At 41.2% G+C, this 24,241-nt stretch overlaps 1 protein-coding gene across 2 annotated transcripts in view; it reads left to right on the forward strand.

Annotated features, from left to right (window-relative positions):
• GAB2 (GRB2 associated binding protein 2) overlaps nucleotides 1–24,241 on the forward strand; it is a 174,223-nt gene that overhangs the window by 131,321 nt on the left and 18,661 nt on the right. For both annotated transcript variants that reach the window (XM_082410343.1, XM_082410344.1), the window contains exon 3: nucleotides 15,720–15,963. In XM_082410343.1, the coding sequence (XP_082266469.1) occupies nucleotides 15,720–15,963 (244 nt within the window). The remainder of the gene's footprint in view (nucleotides 1–15,719; nucleotides 15,964–24,241) is intronic.

Consider the following 24,241-nt stretch of genomic DNA (forward strand, 5'->3'; position numbering starts at 1 on the left):
CCCTTTTCACAGACCTGTTTATTGTGGCTGCTTGTAAATCACAAAATAGCCAGCAAGGAGGAGAAGCAAGAAGTTGATATATCACTGAGAACTAAACATTTGGAAAGTAAAGTGCTGTCTATACATTAATATTAATCTCGGACGGCTAAATCAGCAAGATAACATGATCCATCTCAGAGCAGCCAACAAACTACTGTGAACTAAAGCTCAGGGAGTTTAGGTCACCAGAGCCCCGTTTGCAACTCTTGAAGATTTTGAAATTAAGGCCAGAGCCTCCTCCATATCCTGTCTATTATTGTAGCTTTTTCCCTTCTTGAACTCCCTGGCAGGAATTTCACAGTAGTTGCATGACTAACTCTATGGAAAGATGACCTCCCAGAGTTCCAACTGACTGTTCTTTATCTGTTGCCCACCTTTTCTCTACTAAAATTTTGGGTGAGACTGCCCCCTACTTTAAATATTTTGTGAATATTTACACTTCTAGTAATCCGTGAATTTCCCCAGTAACTCAATAGCAGAATTATTTTAAGTCCTGGTTCCCTTCCAGGATGAAACTATACCCACTGGTATGCGTTTGGGGAAATCTTCAACCTCCAGTGGAGGAATGTTATCAGGGTCTTCAAACAGCTCCTTCCCCTCCAGAGAGAATGATTGGTGCCTTAAAGGTCAGGACCCCTTATTCCAGCTGGACTTCTCACAGCAGGGAGGGCCGTGGTAGAGACAGGCAGTCCACTCAGGTGCCTTCTGGTGACCTTGGTCCCTTCCCCCACTACCCCGACGCAGTGAGTGGGAGTGCCGGGGAGAAGCTGGGAGTGTAGGATGGTGGGGAGGAGAGAGGCCTTTCTAGGAGACCTGACCCTTTCTCTCTTCTCATTCCTGGGAGGAACTTGGCCTCCCTTGTTCCCTCCCCTACCTTTTGTTTTCTGGGTTTTTTTTTTTAACTGAGGTCAGATCTCTCACTCCTCTGGGAGACCCTTGTTGGAAGCTTAGAGCAAATATGGGAGGTGATAGGCAGCTTCTCCCCAGGCTTACACAGGTCCCTGGAGGAAAGAAGAAGAGTGGAGACTGATCCGGGCCCCAGCCCAGAGGCGGAGGCTGCTCTCTGAATCACCCACCCTTTTTTTCCAGAGACAGTGGGGAAAATAAACATCCAGACCAGTTTCCAGCCAGATCTGAAATCCTCATGCCTTAAAAAAAAAATTGGTATTCTAAATAACCCTGAAATATCAGACCTTCCTCCTCAATCTTTTGTTTATTTGTTGTTTTTTTGTCTACAGCTGGGTCTTGTCACCCTGAGAGTAGGCTTTGAATTGGGACATGAACTCTGTAAAATCCCCACAGACACTTTTGCATTGTCCTGGAACAGGCTTCAGCCCTGACCTGCAGCAAAGTCCAGACCCTCTGGAGGAGGAAAGGGAGACAGGGAGAAACCTGACCCTCTTCTTTTCATTCTAAGTCTTGATCCTCCTTCCTACTTTCCCTTATATACCAGACACTCCCCCACACCGTCCCAGCCAGCCAGCCAGCATAAAGTCTAATGTACCTGCCAAACCCACAGACTGTTAGAAATGAGAGTGTCTCATCCCAACTCCTCAACACCAGAAGCTTTGGATAGTTCCCCAGACGTCCCATGAGATGCTCCCCTTTTTTTGTTCTTTGAGTATTTCTAATTATCTCTAGTGAAGGAGGGTAATAAATTATTGTTGAATTGGTCCCAGACCAGATTCCAAAGCCCAATGTAACTCTAATTTTTGGCTAAAGGTAGAATCAGGACTTTGAATTTTGTGGTAAGGTCACCTTGGACCTCTGAAGCTCTTGATTATGATTAAACATCCAGTTGTGTACAGTTCTGCATAGGATTCTGAACTCTGCAAAGGCCATTGGACTCTACCTTCAAGTTGAGGCCCACCCTGCACGCCAGCATGGAGTCAGGGCTCTGGGATTCTTCACCCTTTTTGCTCAGTTCTGACCCTCATCTAGTGTGCGAGATAAGGTCAGCCCTGGAACTTTGCCTACTTTTCCTATTCTTGAGTCATTTCCCTGTTAGCCTGACTGTCGTATCGAATTCCACCTAGGACTAGACCCCATCCTGCTTTGATTTAGTCCCTCTCAGAGACCCCAGTCTTACCAAAACCCTTAAGCCAGTGGCTGGAACCCCACCGCCCAGTGGCTGACTTCCGGGTGGCCAGTGGTCTGTCTGCCTGAATTTCTGAAGAAACTCCACTTCTGCTTTCCCTCAACAGCTTCCTCCTCCTTTCGGACTCAGCTGCCCCCATTTCTGGGTGAGGCCCAGTTTCCGTTTCTGTGTTCACTCATTCAGCACACTGAGTACCTGTTTTTGCCAGGTCCTGTTCTAGGGTCACATGCCAGAGAAGAGAATAAGCCGCGGACCCGCTCTCAGTGACCTCGTGAGCTCTGTCAAGTCCTCCAGTTTGTGTTCTTTCTGCCAAACCACCCCTGGAACCCTTCTCAGTGACTGCCTGCCTCCTCCGTGTATAGTTCCAGGTCCTGGGGCCCTCAGTTTTCACCAAGTTTTGCTGCTTTTAACTGAACTGTGCCTGGCTATATGCCAAGATATAGCTAGCAGATAAAAAAAATTTGAGGTTAACCTCAAGTGTGAAAAGAAAAAAAAATTTTTTTTCAATTTCTGAATTTAATTTCAATATCAAGCCCCTATCTGGCTAGTGATAGAAATTAAAGTTCTAATCAACTTAGGTTAAAACTGATCAATACAGGATTTTCTCAGTTACTTCAGGTTTCTCTCTCTCTTTTTTTATTTCCTCACATAAATGGAAATAAATACACCAGATATTTATTTTTTCCACCTCTTTATTGAAGTATAATTGACAAAACTGTATATATTTAAAGTGTACATCATGATGATTTGATATATACAAACATTGTAAAATGATTACCACAATCAGGTTAATTAACACATCCACCACCTCAGAGTTCAGGTTTCTCTTGCTTTCTCCAAGTTTCCAGAAGCTTAGGGAACTGGAAATAGTTCACTGAGGCTAGAGCACAAAGTTTGGGAATGAGGGGAGATATGTGAGAGACCTGAGGATGAGAACATGACCCTTTTATCTTTCTGTCACCACATTAGTAGAGACACATAGTGGCTGCCCAGTGATGATTCAAATGAATGATTTAGTTATAGTGTTTGTTTATAACTTTGTAAATAGTTATAGTTATATAAAATTACAGTTTAAAAAATTACAACCTATTTCCAAACGTTGTTTTGAGAAATTCACCGTTGAGGAGGGGAAAAAAAGAAGCTTCAAAAACATTCTAACCTTATTAACAGGACATAGAGTCTAAACTTCTATATATTGAAATAGTGGTATACAATGCAAAAGAACAATTTTTAAAAAAGCAAAGAAAAATTCAAAATGGATGATGTCCTAGTCTGAAGAGGTAGGATATGAACTTTATTTTACATATCTATCATTTATTTATTGTTTGCTTTTATTCCCCACCGCCTCACTTCTTTTGTGGATGAGGTCAGTGAACGAATTCTTCATGGCTGGTGAATCATAACAGCCAAAACACCCAGCCAAGACAGAGAAGGCAGTAGATTTCATAAACTGAGAAAATTCTAGAATATGAGATCTTGAAGGCCCCTTAGAGAGTGTTTTGTTCCAAACTCCTCAAATGGCAGTGTCTGGAGGTCAAGAGAGGGAAGCTAATTTGCTCAAGAGCATACAGCTAACTGGCAAGGCTAGAATTGAAACCCAGGTTTCATCTTATACTTGTATGATGCGTGTGTGTGTGCTTGTGTGTGTATATACACACACACACACAGAGGCACACACACATGTACACACACACACCGGTTCAGGAGGTCAATTTAGTACAAAGAGCAAAGAGCATAGGTCTTGGAATCATAAATACATGAATCCACAACACTGATGAGTTCAGTCTTAACATGGTCTTAGGCAAGTCAGTTTACTTTTCTGAGCCTCAATTTCTGCATCAGTAAAATAGAAACAAGACATTCTTCACAATATTATTATGAAGATTATATAAGAATCCACTTAAAGCATGGTGTTTGGTACATGATAAGCACACATTAAATATCTGTTGAGAGTATGGCTAATAAATTGTTGCAGCCTTCTCTGTGATCTTCACAGCAGCCCTTTGAGTGTGTGTACCATGCTATTCTTATCTCCCCAAAACTGAAACATCCTAAATAACACTATCTCTATTTTCCCTGAAATTGGAAACATTCTTACTGTGTGTGATTAATATGTTTATCAGATAAACCTTGCTGACTTTCCTGATTTGAGATGCATTATACTTAAGTTATTGAGGTGCTCAAAAACCAAGGTGTTTCTTTAAATATACTACTACTAACAGTAAGAGATAATGTTTACATAGAGCTTACCATGTAGAGGCAGTGTTCAAAGCATTTCACAGATCTTAACTCATATAATCTTATGAGGTAGATACCTATCATTATTCCCATTTAACAGATGAAGAAACTGAGGCACAGAGAGGTTCAGTAACTTTCCCTAGTTCTTACAACTACTAAGTAAAGGACCTGGGATTCAAACCCAGACAGTATGGCTGCAGAATCCATGTTCTTAACTATTAACCCATACCTTGAAATTCTAGATATAGTTCCTTGCCTCACACTGTCACGATACCTGTTTAGGGTCTTCAGCATGTACATGAAGACCTGAGAAAGACTCACTGCTGTCTCTGCTGTTTTGTGATGACCTTCTCTGGCTTTGCCAAGAAGGTTTCCCAAGCCTGTCAACACAAGTCTATCATGTTATTCTCTTGTACCTTTTTTTTTTTTAATTTAATTTTTTAAAATTTATTTATTATTTATTTATTATTTTATTATTTTTGGCTGTGTTGGGTCTTCGTTTCTGTGCGAGGGCTTTCTCTAGTTGTGGCAAGCGGGGGCCACTCTTCATCACGATGCACGGGCCTCTCACTATCGCAGCCTCTCTTGTTGCGGAGCACAGGCTTCAGATGCGCAGGCTCAGTAGTTGTGGCTCACGGGCCTAGTTGCCCCGCGGCATGTGGGATCTTCCCAGACCAGGGCTCGAACCCGTGTCCCCTGCATTGGCAGGCAGATTCTCAACCACTGCACCACCAGGGAAGCCCTTTAATTTTATTTATTTATTTATTTATTTTTGGCTGTGTTGGGTCTTCGTTTCTGTGCGAGGGCTTTCTCTAGTTGTGGCAAACGGGGGCCACTCTTCATCACGATGCACGGGCCTCTCACTATCGCAGCCTCTCTTGTTGCGGAGCACAGGCTCCAGACGCGCAGGCTCAGTAGTTGTGGCTCACGGGCCCAGCCGCTCTGCGGCATGTGGGATCTTCCCAGACCAGGGCTCGAACCCGTGTCCCCTGCATTGGCAGGCAGATTCTCAACCACTGTGCCACCAGGGAAGCCCCTCTTGTACCTTTTGATTCTATATGCTGACTAGCAACTAGCATGTTGTTTGTGCCCAAGGTGTGCTAAAATGAATATGATTTCTTATAATAATATTCATGGGCTCTCCAAACTGGCTTTTCCTGTGATTCTTCTTCTTGATTATTCCAAAGCATAAGTTTGGGATTCACTGATCTTGGTTTCAGCCCACTTCTGTCTCCTTAGTGACCAGCTTAAGTTAGATACTAAGATTTTTGAGAGAGGACATGATTGTACAAACCAGAAGGAGAACTTGTAGTCTGGGGGCTGGCAAACTTTCTCTCTAAAGGGCCAGATAGTCAATATTTTAGGCTTTACCACCTGAACATTCTTTGTCACAAGTACTCAACTTTACATATAAGCAACCATAAAGAGTATGCACATGAATAGGGGTAGAACTTTATTTATAAAATCAGGCTGTCGACCAGATATGACTTATGGTCCTTAGTTTGCCAACTCCTGTTCTAGTATAATAATATGCCTTGGCAGGCCTACTCAGATGCATGTACATATGGTCTTAGTGTGCTGGCCCTCCTAGGGATGTTAAAAAACAACTCTCCCTTTTGGATCCCAGTGAAAAAAACCTAGGGTTGCTGAGGCATCAAGACACAAGGCTGGAAGATGAATAGGGAAGCTACAGGTATGAAGCCAGGAGATTGTTGTGACCCCAGGACTGGAGACAGTGGCTGAGAAAGAGCTGCCGACTGGAAGCTGAGTCCTGCCAGGCTCTCTGCCTGCAGTCCTCTACTCACCAGCCAAAGGCCAGTTGAATCCATTTGCATGCTCTGGTACCAGTCCTGCCTCTAATCAAACCCTGAAGGTCTGCAAATGCAGTTCACACACCAGGTTACCGCAGTGATGGAGTGCTAAGGGAGAAGCTCCCTTTGTGGAGCACTGATATACAGACACTATGGCATTCCTTGACTCTCTAGGATAACGCTGCAGGTAACCATTTGTAAAAATTCTACAAATTAGGGCACAGATTCGGATACCATTCCTAGGTTCCACAGCAAAACACTCAGATTCAGATTTCAAAATCCACATTCCTTTCCCTGAACCACACTGTCTCTCCTACAGCAACAGTTCTGGGTCACGTAATGCTGTGGATCTCATAATTCCCTAGGCAAGCTGGAGCTCTTAGAATCCCAGGCTCACCATCCAGACTAGAGCAGTTTCCGGGATTGTTCTTGTGATTATTGCCACTGGTAATGATTCTTGATAAACTCTCATCATTGTAATGTCTGACACTTGTGTTTCACGCTGGTAGCCAGTTGTCTCTTAGTGAAAGTCACTGTGAAAGGAAGGGGAAGCTTACCTCTTATGAAGTTGGTTAGCTTAAAAATACAGTGATATAGTTTCGATATTTTTGTGGAAAGGTCACAAGGGTCAGATGCATCATTGACATGTGAGCTTATGGTGCCCTCTAGATGGATTGATTCCCATGGGAATACGAATGAGTCCCCAAAGTTCCTTGGGGGAAGGGAGAAGTGCTGCCCCAAGTATAAATTTGCTCTTCCCAACTGCAGTATAAGCTCATAGAGCAAGGACAAAATCCACTCTTTTTGACAGACCTGAAGCTCTTAGCAGAGTGCCCACGGTCAGTACTCATGACCCTAAGTTAACAACAAGAGTGCTTCATTCCAATTATGGATTGACTCTTTGAGGGGGACACGCAGTCAACCGAAGCCCCTCTCAAAGGAGCGGGAGTAAGGTCTGTCACAGCTGGGGTGTGCTCTCTGTGTGGCAGGTGAGATAAGAACAAAGCTGACCTGTCCGACGTGAACTGGACAATGCATGCGTGGCTAAATATAGACCAGCTGTCCAAAACCAGAAACACACACAACTCAGACAGCCTTGCTAAGTGGTAACAGTTCCTCCCACCCTGAACAGCAGCTTACGTTCAGATCCTGGAGCTCTTCATTCCTTCTTCTGACACAAAGAGGAAAGATTCTGACAAAACTTACTGCCGTGGTATGTTTATTGAGCACCTTGTTCTAATCTGGACGTTTAGTAGACACACAGCGTTGTGCTGAACACCGCCAGAGAAACAGATGGTCTAGGTCCTGACTCCTAACAGCTCACGGTCTGTTTTGTATGAGAGATTTGTGAATTCCCAGCATAAAATAAAAAGCAAAATGAAGTACGATAAAAGGTTTAGAGGAAGGCATAATTAGTTCTCACCAGAGACCTTATAGAAAGCATGGCATTTGCTGTGGACCTTAGTTTCCCATCTCTGAAATGAGATGCCGCAGGGCAAGGAAGGTTATGTAAGGACGTGTGACCAGAGACTGTGTGACATGCCTGTGAGCTGCAGCCACTCACTTTCTTTGCCCTGTGCCCCTTCACAGGATTGATTTCTGCTAAAGTAGACCAAGAGATCATATCCGTCAAGGTCAGGCTGCTGTGACTTGGCTCTTGGATCTCTGAGATGGTGTTTTTTCCCAGATCCTTCCTCAGAAGGGGAGTAGGGAGGCCTGGTCCCTGAAAGGTCTCACAGGGTCTTATGTTACTGCCTCTCTGCCTCCCCTTTTTTCTTCCTCTGTTTTATAGTTTTTATAAACACTAGAAGACTTATATTTTTGAACTTGGGGAATTATTTATACTAGTCTTTAGTAGTTTGATCCAGCAAATGTTTACTTACCATGCAAATATGAGTAACATTATAAACTCATGACAAAATAGCAATCCCACTGGCCAGTGTCCTGGTGGTCAGATCTCCTGACTTGATTACCCCCCCCCATAGAGAATATATCTTCATTCACATTGATACATCTTTCTACTGGTACAGCAGAAGGACCCCTGGACTAAAAGATCTGAGTTTTAATTTCAGGGTTTACATCTGATCCACTGTGTGGCCTTGGACAAGTAGCCTCACCTTTCTGGACCATGGTTTCTCCAACTGTAAATGAGAGATTTGGGGGTGAGCAGGGAGGGCAGTGGTGATAATGATTGGACCCTACGTTCCCCTCCAGTTACCATATTATGTGAGGTATTGTATAAAGTGAAGACATTTTGTGTTTGATCCTAAATGTATGAATAAATTCTCTAGTAATGATGTGTGCCAGAGGATTTTGAGGATTATTCCTTTTTAAATAATTTTAGGCTTGTGATTGTGAGTTAAAATGACCTGGAGCTATTGATCCAATTTTGCACTCAGCCAATCTGTCAGCAGGTTTTTGTTTTTAGAATTCTCCACCCATCTGATTCTTGCTTTTCAATTAGCTTTCTCCAGGGGACCACTCATCCCATAAAATCCAACACCATTGTTTTCAAAATTCTTTCATTAATCATCTTCTCCCCAGTTAGAACCCTCAGAATTTTACCACCTTTCTACTTCTAGGAATAAATGATATAATATAACAATTGGCAACCAACAACCACTTACTTAGTATTGAATAGTTACTATTTACCCATATTTCACCTCATTGAATCCTCAAAAGAACCCTGTAAGGTGGGTGTTCTCTTTGGCATTTGACAGCATGGGAGAGGAGATGTAGAGAGAGATTAAAAGTTTTTCCCAAGGCCCTGTGGCAAAGTAGTTTTAGAACCTGGACTCCCACGTTTCTGAACCACGTCAGGCTCTTTCTCTTGCTCACTGTTCCTTTGGAGTCGGCTGTGGACAAATGATAAGGAGGGCCAGGAAGAACATGGATGGTTTCCAATTTAGAATTTTGATGATACCAAGAAAGATTTTGGGAAGAATTTGTTCTTTCATTTGGCTTTCAGAGCTTGCTTTGCCCTTGATTTTTCAGTTGACCCCAGCCCTTCTACCTCTGCCCCAGAATGAAGAACCAGAGATTGTTAAGAACAAGCCAGTGGATCTGAATCTAAATGTGTAAATATAACTCATTAGGTCTTACATGGAGCAGCTCTTGTAAATTTCCCAAAGATGACTTTGATGTGTATCCCTGGTCTAATCCAAGTTCTTCCTTTTACAAATAAAGAAAACAGGGCCCAGAAAGGTGAAATGACGTATCGAAGGTCACACAGCCAGTTGGCAGCAGACCTGGACCTAGACCCTCATTCTGTTATTTGACTCTGCCTCCCATAAAGCTAATACCATTCACCTCATAGGGATTGTGTAGGAACTCTTTTCTCTACATGGGTGAAAATAATTGGCTTTGAAGACAATGAGATCTCTTTCAGATCTAGGCTCTGCCGCTTTCTAAATGTGTGACCCCAGAGCTCACTATTAACTTCTCTGAGCTTCAGTTTCTCCATCCCCCCAAAAAACAAAACAAAAAAACAATGGAGGTAATAATATCTACCTCACGGGGTAGACCAGAGACACATAGTAGGTGCTCAGTAAATGGCAGCTGTGATTATTGTAGTCAGTATTGTCCTTTTTGTTCTTATTAGTCCACGTATAACATCTATACAAGGTATAGTTGTGACTTGGAAAGAAATTCCATACCTCTTGGCCAATTTCAGGGTCTCAGCCGGTTCCATGTGTACTCTAGGAATAGGAGCAGTAAGAATGGTGGGGTGCTGTGCTAAATGCTTTGTATAAATGACCTCCAGTCCTTGCAGCAGCCCTGCAAAGTATGTATTCTCCCTATTGAACAAGTGAGGATCAAAGAGGTTTATGTAACCTGTCCAAGACCAGAGCCAGGAGTTAGCAGAGCCAGGCTTTGAATCCAGCCTGGGCGCCAGCATGAACTTTGGTCTACCATTTTACGGGTTCTGAGACCCACTGAGGCTTGGGGTGGGGATTTGGGGGGGAAAGGATAAAGATTAAAAGGGCATTGAGATAAGGGAACCAGTCATTATTTGGCCAGTCATCTTTTCCAGAAGCTCCCGCCAACCACCCCTTTCCTGCTCCTGTTATCACTAGCTAGTGGATGGCTGGGCTGGGCTGGGCTGGCCTGGGCTGGGCTCCTCTACTGAAATCCTTCAGAGCTTTCCTGTTCTAGAGTTTTGCAAGAAGGTGGGAGGAGTGTTTTTATGCTGGGCAGGCTTCCCAGGGGTGATTGTGGAAAGGAAGGGGAGTGATTTTGTAGGGCCCTAAAAAGAAGCCAGGAAGAAGAGGAAAAAATAAAACCCTGCTGAAAAGAAAACAAATTGACTCAGGCATTTTCTGGCATTATCTTTTGTCTAGACTTGGAGATCGAAGCTCAGGCCAGAAGTCTGGAAATGTCCATTTTCTTCTTGCTGTATAACTGACCTTCCTAATGACCCCAAGACACATCATTACAACAGCCTTACAGCCATATACCAAAAACAGCCCAGCCACGTATTGTCTAATGTTTCCTTTATCTTTACCATTCTTTGCTTTCCTCAAAAGGTAGCCAGGCAATAACAACAAATCCTATGAATAATTATATGAGTGCATGTATTTGTTTTCACATCCTTATCTCATTCGCCCTTTACAACAGCCCAGTAAGATAGACAAGCAGGCCAGAGATTATCCTCCCATCTTGACAGGTAAGCAGCTAAAGCTCAGAGAGAGACCTGTCCATGATCTCACAGCTAGTTAACGGCAGAGCTGGAAATGGATCCCTGGGCTCCTGACTCCTGTCCTGTACATGAGGTCCACACACTGTGAGGTGGAATTTCAACCTGCTTGAGTCTTTTCACCCCAAACCATGAGTGCTTGCCTTTTGTTTAGCTGAACTTCCCACTGCCTTGCTGTGATTATGGGGTGAAACCCTCAGCAGTGGGGTTGGAGGAGTTATAGGGAACTGAAGGTAGGCAGGGGAGAATGTCTCTTACTCAAGGGAGTTTAGTAAGGGCTCGGTATTTACTGAGTGTTCAGTTTTCTCTTCGGAGAAGAAATAAAGAAAAACTAAAGGTCAGATGAATTTAACTGGATGACTGTTAATCTCTTGCATATACTTTACACTTCATACTTTGCAAAGGGCTTATGCGTGTGTGTGTGTGTGTTTTAATTCACACACCATATATCACTCAGTTAAAGTGTACAAGTCAATGTTTTTAGTATATTCACAGGGCTGTGCAACCGCCATCACAGTCTAATTTGGGAACATTTTTATGACCCCGAAAAGAAACCTTATACCCATTAGTAGTCACTTCCCATTCCCCATCCTCACCCCAGCCGTAAGCAACCACTAATCTACTTTCTGTCTCTATATATTTACCACTTCTAGGCATTTCGTATAAATGGAGCCTAGCTTCTTTTCACTTAGCACAGTACTTTCAAGGTTTGTACATGTTGTGACATGTATTTGTGCTTTATTCTTTTTACTGCTGAATATTCCATTATACGCTATGCCACATTTTCTTTATCGATCAGCTTATATGCATTTGGATTGTTTCCACTTTTGGCTATTCTAAGTAATGCTGCTGTGAAAATTTGTTTACAAGTTTTTGTGTAGATGTATGTTTTCATTTCTCTTGGGTATATACCTAGAAGTGCAATTGCTGGGTCATATGGTGACTCTGTGTTTAACTTTTTGAGGAACTGTCAAACTGTGTGTGTGTTTATAAATTTACTGAGATGTATTTCCCATACCATGAAATTCACCCTTTTAAAGTATATAGTTCAGTGGGTTTAGTATTTCCCAGGGTTGTGCAACCATCACCAGTCTAATTTTAGAAAATTTTCATCAACCCAAAAAGAAATACCATTCTCATTAGCAGTCACTTTCCATTACTGCTCCCCACCCCAGGCAACCACTAGTCTACTTTCTGTCTTTGGATTTTCCTATGCTAGACATTTCACATAAATAAAGTCATGTAATCTATAGTCTTTTATCACTAGTTTTTTTCTCTTAGCATAGTGTTTTGGAGATTCATCCATATGGTAGCATGTATTAGTATTTCATTCACTTATATGGCTGAATAGTATTCCATTGTATGGGTATATCACCTTTTGTTTATCCAATCTCTACCTCTTTCATCCCCTTCCTGTATGTCTTTGTCTCTGTTTTCTTATAAGGACACCAGTCATTGAAGTAGGTTCCATGCTAATCCAGTATGACCTCATTTTAATGAATTACATCTGCAAAGGTGCTGTTTTCAAATAAGGTCACATTCTGAGGTTCCATGAATTCTGGAGTGACACTGTTCAAGCCAGTAAAGGTACCAAGGAATCATCACATGAATTCAGGTAGAAGTCTTTTAAAATTGCAAGCTGAGGTAGGCTTTTGGCAAGATTTAGTGCCCAAACAGCTTTGAAAGAACTTTTCTGGGGCTGCAGACCATTATGGAGCTAACTGGCTTCATAGACATGGCTTTATGTCAGAAGGGTGGAATTCCAAGTGTCTGTGGGCCCAACTCATGCTAACCCTTACTTCATCTTATTGACAGACCTCAAAAACCTCTCTGATTTTGACCACAAGAAACAAGCATATGTGGATTTTTATGCCAGGGAAAATTCTTTTATTCATTCAACAATGAATTCAATGTAATGAATACCCACTATGTGCTGGGACTGTTCTAGGCACGGAGATACAGAAGTGACTAGAACACATTTTGAGTACCTACAACCTGCAGTGCTTTCTTGACCCTCTCTGCACTTCATCCTCATAAAACCACCCTATGTCAATTTGTAAATAAGGAAACTGAGACTCAGGTGAAACTTCTCTAGCTCTGTGAGTAAACAGACTGGGTCACAGATTTGAATCCATAGCCTGAGCTGGAGGCAGAGGGCCCTAGAGCTGAGGATAGGTCGCTCTTCCTTTATACAGACCCACAAGCATTCAACATAGGGGACATGAAGGATGAACTGGGTGACAAGGCAGGATAAGTAGGTTGTGACAAAATGGCTATTCTTGTCAGATTGGGGAACCTGGACTTTATTCTGAAGGTAATGAGGAGTCAGTGGATGTTACTGAGGGAGTATGACTTATTATGCTATATGTACTTCATGTGTTTAATCAACACGTGATTATGGAGTTGTGTCACAGACTGGGCTTCATTCTAGGGATAAAATTGTTACAAGAGAGACGGTACCTCTGGCCTTACTGAGTTGATAGCCTAATGTATGGAGTGATGAGAAAGAGGTTGGTGTTTTCCTGAAATTCTGTTTGAAACACAAGGAAGTACAGGTGGGAAACAAGATTGAAGAAATAAACAGGAAAGTGGTTTTTAAAAGAGAGAGCTTTGTAAGTCATCTTGAGGATAACAGGGATCCACTGACGAATTTTAAGCAAGGCAGTGACATAATGACATGACGTGGTTGCTGAGAAACAGGGAAGAGTCATAGATAATGCCTGGGTTTCTGGCTTGGGGAACTGATTGGATGGTGATGTTGATGTACTTCACTGAGATAGAGAATGCAGGAAGAGGAGTTCCGTTTAGATTGTTGAGCTTGACCTGCTTGTGGGACAGCTGAATGGAGATGCTCAGTAGATGGGCGTGGGGGGTGGGGGGGATATAAGACAGGGAGCCCAGGAGAGAGAACTGAGCTAGAGATTCAGATTTGCGAGTTGTTATCACATAGCTGAAGCTGTGAGAGTGGACAGGATACCCCCGGAGAGTCTCCAGAGTGAGAGTGAGGTCATAGGAGGGTCTGGGGCAGAACCCTGAAGAAAGCCCCCATTGAAGGGCTGCGCAGAGGAAGAGGAGTCCAGAAGACCACAGATAGTGTAGAATGCACCAGAGGTTTCCCTTGCACCTTCCCTATGTCTCCTCAGGCAGCAGCTTGGGCTGATCCCCCGGCGCTGGGCCTTCTCTGTCCCCCAGCATAAACCCTCTCCTCTGCCACTAGAGAGTTCATCTTGCAGGTCTAATGGAGTAATGAAGCCATTGATTCTGTTAACAAACATCCAGTTCACTACGAGACCTGTAATGGGAATTCATTTTGGAGGTCAATACAGCTGTCAATGGAACAGTTTTTCCCCAGAGGACTGTGGCTTTTCCTGCTGTACGCTGGCAGAAGTTGTCTTGCCCAGCAGCCGAAGAGACTGGAGAGTCATTAATGCTGTAGAGCATCCATGAGCTGGTGATCCTGCCCAGGGCCTTGAGAAGGGTACTAAAATAGGTCAGATAACTGGGAGTGGAAGCAGAACTATGTCCCCTCTGAAGTGCTTTGAATACCCATAGAAAGCCACCATCATCACCACTAAAACGTTACCTCCCACTAGCTATCACATTGCCAGAACTTACATCTTTAAATCTTTCTTTTGAACAAAAAGTTTCACTGTTGGAATTATTGTATGCTGAATGAATGTTTTTGCTTATTCTACAAAGACAGACTTGGAACTTTGTATGTACCTGGGCTTTATTAGGTAAATGCTGGCACTGTAGAGGTAACATCATCAGTCACTGTTCTTAGAAACCCATGGGCCAGGCAAGGAAGCAGGGTGACAGTGGATATAATGAAGCCTGGGCCACGTGCTGTTAGCACCCAGAAGAATGGCCAAGTCCACGAAGGTTTCAGAGAGAATGTGATATCCGTGTTGGGTCTTAAAGTCTGTGTGTGAGTGCCAGAGGAGAAGAAGTGAAATCCAGGCAGAAGGAACAGCATAGGCCAAAACAAAGAATCATAAAAGGGGCTGGTGCATTCACAGACTGATGAAGCTTTCATATGCCTGGGGTATGGGAGGAGGGAAGCAGGAAATAGGTCAGACTGTGAAAGGCCTTGTATGTGGTGCTAAGGAATTTGGACTAAGCTTAGAGAGCCAGCCAAATGAATAATGCCCTTGGCTGGGGGTATTACACTCTAAACTATTATCTGTCTTTAATACCTCGCTTCCTTTCTAACACAACAGACGAGAGTTTAAGATAAGAGTTAAGAGAAAAAAGACCAATAGATGGAGAGTGGTGAGTACAAGATGTGGAGAACATCGTCCTCAGAAGACTTGCAAGGGCAGGCGGGAGGAGCTGGGACCAGTCTTAAGGGACCGTTCCAATTACATATGCTTTTGTCATTAGTACAGTAACACACAGTCCAGGGACTCAGTAAATAAGTCTTCAGGAAGCAAAGCTTCATTTAACAAAGCCAGCTTAGCTTTGAGGGAGGTGATGACAGCAGGAGCCACCAAAGAGAGGGAAGGCAGTGGCACTCACTGCCCCAGAGGCTGGCCTTGCTCGAGAGCCAGAGTCGCACTTCTGGACCTCGAGTAGGCACACCTCCTGGAAGTGGCGCAGATACTGCCCAGGCTGTGATAGGGAGTCGCCTCCAGGAGCAGTACGGAGGTCCAGAGCCTGGAAGCCACAGCCCTGCTCTCTGGGAGGGCAGAGCCGGGGCAGGTGCATGGGGAAGAGAATGCTGCTGCTGGACCATTGCCTCTGCTCTTAGTATTTTCTCTTCGTCTGACAACCCAGTTTGGGATAAGGACACCTTCCCTTCCTTTACCGTTCACAGAGCTCTTTCCCCTTTTCACAGACTCCCTAAGGAACATTTCCTCAGCCAGTCACGGCCCCCGCTCTTCTCCAGCTGAGCTCAGCAGCTCCAATCAGCACCTTCTCCGAGAACGAAAATCCTCAGCCCCGTCGCACTCCAGCCAGCCAACCTTGTTCACCTTTGAACCCCCGGTGTCGAACCACGTGCAGCCTGCCTTGTCCACCAGTGCACCTCAGGAGTATCTCTACTTGCACCAGTGCATAAGCCGGAGAGCAGAAAACGCAAGGTAGGCAAGCGGTAGTTGGTTGAGCAACCACTCGCAGGGCCTAGTACTTTTCAGCCTCTGCTTTTTAATTTTAAATACGCAAGAGTAAACTATTTTATCTTTCCAGGTGGGCAAATATATAATTGTAAAACAAAACATCATTGTTTTTGCTTAGGCAACCTTCACATTTTATTGGGTATCATCTACGTTGCTATACAATGATAATTGGATTCCAAAGAAGCCTCCCATGATCAAAAATCATGCTATACAAATTTTTGGTTTAATTTGAAAAAAAGGCATTAGGAACTAGAGTTTCAGAATTGAAAAAAACAAAGTCAGTGCACTTGTTGGCCCTAAGAGTGTAACTATAAAACCTTAACATTGTTGAACAAATCCTTATCTCACTTTTGCTCGAGAGCTACAGTTCCATATGGCAGCCACTCTCCACATGTGGCTATTTAACTTTGAATCAGTTAAAATTAAATACAATTTAAAATTAAGTTCCTCAGTTATACTAGCCATATCTCAAGTACTCAGTAGCCACACATGTCTAGTGGATACCATACTGGGTGATACAGATATAAAACATTTTCATCATCACAAAAAGTTCTAGAGCAAGGACTCCCTGCTCTGGAATAAGTTTTTGTTTTTCTAACACCATCAACTCTAACAGGTACAGAGCCTGTACATATTTTTATTACCTTTTATTCCCATTGTTAGGGTAAACAAAAGTGCAGAGCTGGTGGGCTTTGCCAGAGCTGGTTCCCAATTCTACCATGGCCAGCAGATTGTAAATCATGTTCCTTAATGAATTAATTTAGAAATATCTAATTTGTGTTATGAAAACTAAGGCAATTAGAGAACTGACTGTATTAATAAATCATGTCACAGAGTATTTTCATGCATAATCTCACTTAAACCAGTTAAACACACTGAGAGATCGCCAGGGTAGATCATTTATCTCCATTTCATGGATGAAGAAACTGAGATTCACAACTAATAAATGACAGACATAGGACTAGAACCCAGGTTTCTCCTTTCTGGTCCTGTATTCTTTTCTCTACACTGTGCTGTTCTGGTTATGGTTTTCTGAGTCGTTTTCATGCAACAGAACCTCCCAACACTCAATTTTAAGTCTGCCTGAAAAACCCATTTTCCTGAAGCGGCGTTGATCCATTTGTGAACTTTCACTAGTTCAGTCGACTTCCATCAACATACACATGAAGGGCTGAGTTCCAAAAAGGTAGAATGAATTAACCAAGATCACTGAACTACTTAGTACCTGATTCTCCTGAACCACAGACCAGAGACAGTATAGTAGAATGAAAAGTATTTTACAGAGTGAAAAGTATTTTGCAGTCAGTCAGTTATGGGTTCAAATTCAGGTTTGGCCACCTCTTTGCGACCTTGGACCACATATTGAGCCTTTTTGACCTTCAATTTCCTTATCTGCAGAGTGGGAATAATTAATTCAAAGGCTTACTTAACAAGCATAAAATGGCAAAATATACCTAAGGTAGCCAGGAGGTAGGAGGTGCTCAGGCCATATTGCCAGATGCTCTCCTGTGCCGCCTCCCCTTCTACTACATGTAGGATTGCCTGGCAGTAGAGAATGCGAGGTCTTACAGTCATAATTCTAGTGAAAGACAGAGCACTTTATATTAGTGCCTCTCGAACATTAATGTGCATATGAAATACCTGAGGATCTTGCTGAAATGCTGATTCTGATTCACTGGGCCTGGGGTGGGTCCTGAGATCCTGCCTTTCTGCAAAACTGCAGATGATGTCAGTGCAGACTGCAGATCATACTTTAAGTGGAAGGCTTTATATAGTATTAACAACTGCCACCACCTCCAGTCCCATGATACTGCTAAAGCAACAGTGAACACATATATAAATGTCTCTGCTTAAATTAGCAGCTGGGGCCCACTCTCTGTACCCTCACCTCCTCTGTAAAACCTCTTTTAAATCTTCCTAGCTGGAATTCATTTTTCTCTGAATTCCCATAGCAGTTTTTGATGATCTTTCTCACAGCATTTGGAACTTTCTACCTCATAATATGGATTTTTATATTAATATGTTACTGTCCTTTGGGACAGGACCCAGGGCACATAGTAGGTGCATAATAAATATTTGAACAAATCTGTGTTATGGAGGTAACATAATAGATGAGACAGAATTTATCTACAGCTGGGGAAGCAGCTTAATTGTGGGGCCTTGATCACGTTGTGCTTTTCTCTGTGTCTTTGTTTTTACTTGTGTGGGTGTGGGAGCGAGAGGGTGATGAGCAGGATCTCAGGGAGATTTTAAAAAATAGTAAGTTCAAACAGTGTTTCTAGAATTCCAAGCAGGAAAGGAGGGCGGGAAGGAAGTTTTCTTCAGTCTAGAAGGATTATGTAGTTCCTGGTAATGGTGGAGTAGCATGCATGATACTAAACATACTGTAACAGTTATAAACTCTGGACAAAACATTTTAAAATCCTGTTCAAAGGCACTGAAGAGCAATCAAAAAGCAGGACTGATTTGACTCTTAAAACAAGGGATTGGGCTTCCCTGGTGGCGCAGTGGTTGAGAATCTGCCTGCCAATGCAGGGGACACGGGTTCGAGCCCTGGTCTGGGAAGATCCCACATGCCGCGGAGCAACTAGGCCCGTGAGCCACAACTACTGAGCCTGCGCGTCTGGAGCCTGTGCTCCGCAACAAGAGAGGCTGCGATAATGAGAGGCCCGCGCACCGCGATGAAGAGTGGCCCCCGCTTGCCGCAACTGGAGAAAGCCCTCGCACAGAAACGAAGACCCAACACAGCCATAAATAAATAAATAAATAAATAAACCCAAAAAGTTAAAGAAAACAAAACAAGGGACCAAAAACACAACAAAAAAAAGGAACCCACGTTTAGCGAGATTGAATTTACATGGCTTTTCCTATGAAGGAAATTTCTGTAACATATCATCCCAAATATTCAGTATACAATGAGAAATTGCTGGACATCTGAAGAAACTGTAAAAGTTGACCTATAGTCCTAGAGAACTCAGGTCATAGAAACAAGTTAAAATCAACCCAGTTTTTGGAGCTAGCATACAAAGACTTTAAAATAGTTGTGTTACTTGCTTTAATCTATGGTGAGAAGAGGGGGTGAATAATGAGTAAAGAGATGGTGAAATTTAGGAAAGAGATAGAAACTTTGAAAAAGAACTTGGGAGTTCCAGTTCTGCTATGGTGGCAGAAGCCACCACAGGCTTCTATCCCTCCCACTAATTACAGATAAAAACTCTGGACAAAATATAATTACCCAAAGACTCTGTAAAGTAAAAGAAAGGAAGCAGATTATGGAGGGGAGCAAAACTTGGAGATGTGAGTACACAGGTAAATTTTCTGTCTCTGGTGGATTTGTCCTGAGAGTGGGCTCCATCACAAAGCAGCACAGTGGGGCACACTGCTGAAACTCTAATAGAAACCTCATCTTTCTGGTTAGAGGAACCAGAAAAGGAGCCCTTTGGGGACTGGAAAGGAGTGGAGTATCCCAGTGTGGAGGGAGCTAGTGAAGGGATTTCCTAATTCTGGGTATAAACCCACACAAGTCTCAGGCTCACCTTGAGCTACCCATGTGTGGGACAGACTCAAATCAGCATAACAAGAGCTTTGTGAACTAAACTGAGATTTTCACTACCACACACAGAGGAGAAACAGAAGTTACAGGTTGAACCTGACCATATTGATTGCCTGCAAAAACAAAAACAACATTCTGCAGAGGATGATAAAAGAACCCAGAGTCTACACAACATAGTATCACAACATTCAGAATATAATCCAAAATTTCTCAGCCTACAGAGAGCCAGCAAACTAATTCTCATGGGAGAGCACAGATGCCAACCCCAATATACCTAATGTTGAAACTACTACACACAGATTTAAAAGCCCATTTTATAACAGTATTCCATATGATAAAGGAAAACACACTTGAAATTAATGGAAAGAAAAAGAAACTCTTTTCAACCCAGAAGTCTATATTCTGCAAAAGTATTCCTTCAGGAATGAAAACAAAATTAAGACACTCTCAGATGAAAGGGAAATAAGAGAATTTCCAAGAGATCTGATTTAAAGAAATAATAAGACTAAACCAAAGAAGTACCAGAAGGAAACTAAGATCAGGAGCAAAGAAAGAGCAGCAGAAATAGTAAATATCTGCATAATTATAAAAGACTGTTTTTTCCCTCGTAGGTTTAAAATATGTATGAGTGCTGAAAGCAAATATTAAACATTATCTAGTGGGGTTTTTATCTGTTTTTATTTCTCTTCAACCTGAAGAGCTTCCTTTACCATTTCTTGCCATGTGAGTCCCTGGTAACAGATTTTCCCAGCTTTCATTTATGTGGAAATACCTTTATTTCACCTTTATTTTTTAGAGATATTTTTGCTGGGTATAAAATTCTGGAATGATGGTTTTATTTTGGCATTCTAAAGGATGCCATTCTATAGTCTTCTGACCTTCATTGTTTCTGATGAGAGGTCAGCTGTTCTTTTTATTCTTATTCTCCTGTATGTAATGTATCTTTCTTCCTCTGAATGATTTTTTTTTCTCTTTTTTTTTAAAAAAAATTGTGGTAAAATACACATAATATAAAATGTACCATCTTAACCATTTTTAAGTGTACAGTTCAGTAGTATTAAGTGCTTTCACATTGTTATGCAACCAATCTCTAGAACTCTTTTCACCTCTCAAAATTTAAACTCTCCACTCTTAAACAACTCCTGATTTCACCTTCCCCCTAGCCCCTGACAACCTCCATTCTACTTATCTGTATGAATTTGACTTCTCTAGGTAACTCATTTAAGTGGAATCATACAGTAGTTGTCTTTTTATGCAGTCCTCAAGGTTCATCTGCATTGTGGCATGTGTCAGGATTTTCTTCCTTTTTAAGGCTGAATAAATATTTCATTACATGTATATTCCACATTTTGTTTATCTGTTCATCCATTGTTAGACCCTTGGGTTACTTCCACCTTTTGGCTATTGTGAATAACGCTGCTGTGAACATGGGTTTATAAATACTCTGCAGGACTCTGCTTTCAGTTATTTGAGGTATATACCCAGAAGTAGAATTGCTGGGTCATATGGTAATTCTATTGTCGCTTTTTGAGGAATTGCCATACTGTTTTCCATAGTGGTTATACCATTTTACAACAGTGCACAAGGGTTCTAGTTTCTCCACCTTCTTGCCAACACTTGTTATTTTCTGGTCTCTTGATAGTAGCCATCCTAATGGGTGTGAGGTAGCATCTCATTGTAGTTTTCATTTGCATTTCCCTAATGATCAGTGATATTCAGCATCTTTTCAGGTATTTGTTGCCAATTGGTATATCATTTTTGGAGAAATGTCTACTCAGGTCCTTTGCCCATTTATTATCAGATTCTTTTGTTATTGTTCAGTTGTAAAAGTTCTTTATATATTGTGGACATTAACCCCTTATGAGATACATGATTTGCAAATATTTCCCCCATTCTAAAGACTGCCTTTTCACTCTGTTGATTGTGTCCTTTGATGCACAGAAATGGTTTTAATTTTGATGTAATCCAATTTATCTCTTTTTACTTTTGTCACCTGTGTTTTTTATTTCATACATAAGAAATCATGGCCAAATCCAATTTCAAGAAGATTTTCCCCTGTTGTCTTCTAAGAGTTTTATTGTTTTAGCTCTTACATTTAGGTCGTTGATCCATTTTGCATTAAGTTTTGCATACGGTACAAGGTAAAGATCCAACTTCATTTTTCTGCATGTGTATATCTAATTTTCCCAAAACTGTTTGTTGAAAAGACTGTACTTTGCTGTGGGAAAGATCTTTCCCATGGTCTTAGCATCTTTATTGAAAATCATTGAGGGTTTATTTCTGGGCTCTGTATTCTGTTCCCTTTGTCTATATGTCCATCTTTATGCCAGTACCACACTGCTTTAGTTACTGTAGGTTTGTAATAAGTTTTGAAATCAGGAAGTGTGAGACCTTTAACTTTGTTCTCCTTTTTCAAGATTGTTTTGACTATTTGGGCCTCTGACTGATTTAAGTTTTTTTTCTTTATCTTTTTTCAGCAGTTTGACTGTGATATTCCTAATGTGTGTTTTTCTTTATATTTACTATGTTTGGGGTTCACTTGCCTGTCTGATTCTGTGTGTTGATATTTTTGATCCAGTCCAGCAAAATTTCTACCTGTATTTCTTCTGCCCCATTTTGTCTTTCCTTTCCTTTGAGGCTCATATGAAACTTCAGTTACTCATATGTTAGACCACTTGAAACTTACCTACATGTCACCGATACTATTCTTTTTTTTTCTTCTATCCTTTTTCCTTTCTGTGCTCAGTTTGGATAGTTCTTCTAATTTATTTTTCAATTCTAGGATTTCCCCCCACCCTTTTTTTAATAATTTTTGAAGGGTAATAGAAGTACAGTCAATGCCATATATATAAAATGTCCTCATGCCCCTTTGTAATGCGTCCTTCCTTCTACCATATTCCTCAGAAACCACTGACAGTCTTTCTGGCACTACATTAGTTTTCATTTTTTGGAATTTTACTTGAATGGAATCATAGAGTATCACTATTTTTTCTGACTTCTTTCAATCAGCATAATGCTTTTGGTATTCATTCATGTTGTTGCATGCATCATTAGTTTTTCCTGTTTATTGCTGAGTAGTAATTCAATGTATCTTTATATCACAACTTACTTATCCAGTCACATGTTGATGGGCAGTTGGGTCGTTTCCAGTTTTGGCTATTACAAATTAAGATGCATTTGTACATAAACAGGCACTAACAAATCTTGTATGGACATTTGTTTCATTTCTCTTGGGTAAATACCTAGAGAGCTAGGTCGTTTACTGGTTAATTCTGTCAAATATTCAAACAAAATAGTACAAATATTACCCAAATTCTTTTTAGGAAACATAAGAGGAAGGAATCCTTTTGCAACTCATTTTTATATAACCAACATAACTCTACTAGCAAAACCAGACAAAGATTATGAGAAAGAGAATTACAAAGCATTATTCCCTGTGATGATAGATGCAGAAATTCTTTTTTTTACAAAAAAGTATTAGAAAACAAATCCAACAAAAACAACAAAATATATATATATATATTTAAAATGTGTGTGTGTATTTTAGGGATAATATATATTAGGGAATATATATGTTTGTATACATCATTAGGGATAAGACACCATGACAAAGTAATGTTCATCCCAGGAATACAAGGTTGGTTTGACATTCAAAAACCAACCGATATAATTCATCACATTAACATAAATAAAGGAGAAAAATCATATAATCATCACCTCAATAGATGCTAAGAAAGTATTTGACAAAACTTAATACCTCTTCATAAAAAATATTTCTTAGCAAACTGTGAATTGAGGAGAACTTTCTCAAACTAATAACAGACTTCAAAGGATAACCTACAGCTAATATCACACCTAATGGAGAAGTAGTAAACATATTCCCCTAATATTGGAGACAAGGAGAGAATACCTGTTCTCACCACTTCTATTCACCATTGTACTAGAAATCCTAGCCAGTTTAATAAGGGAACAAGAAAAATATAAAAGGCACGAATATCAGAAAGGAAGATGTAACACTGTCTCTATTTGCAGGTAACATGATTGTTTATATAAAAAATCCTGAAGAATATAGAAAATACTAGAATTAATAAGTGAATTTAGCAAGGTCACAGGATAAAAGATTATTATACAAAAATTAATTTTTACATACTAGCCTCGAAAAATTGGGAAAATGAACTTTAAAAAATTCTCTATATAATGATGCCCCCAAAATGGACTAGTTAATAATAAATTTAACAAAAGACATGCAAGATCTCTTCACTGAAATCACTATCTAACATTGCTGAGGTAAATTAAAGACCTAAATATGTAGAGTGATAATATACTACAGTTATGAATTGGAAGACCCAATATTATTAAAATGGCAATTCTTCCCAAATTAATCTGTAGATTCAATGCAATCCAAATAGAAATCGCAACTAGCTTTTTCATAGAAATTGATAAGTCAATTCTAAAATTTACATGAAAATGCAAAATATGCCAAAATGTGAATAGCCAGAGAGAGTGGCATGGACATATATACACTACCAAATGTAAAATAGATAGCTAGTGAGAAGCAGCCATATAACACAGGGAGATCAGCTCGGTGCTTTGTGACCACCTAGAGGGGTGGGATAGGGAGGGTGGGAGGGAGACGCAAGAGGGAGGAGATATGGGGATGTATGTATATGTATAGCTGATTCGCTTTGT

The sequence above is a fragment of the Balaenoptera physalus genome (assembly GCF_965194825.1).
Source record: "Balaenoptera physalus genome assembly, chromosome: 10".
Lineage (NCBI taxonomy): Eukaryota > Metazoa > Chordata > Mammalia > Artiodactyla > Balaenopteridae > Balaenoptera > Balaenoptera physalus.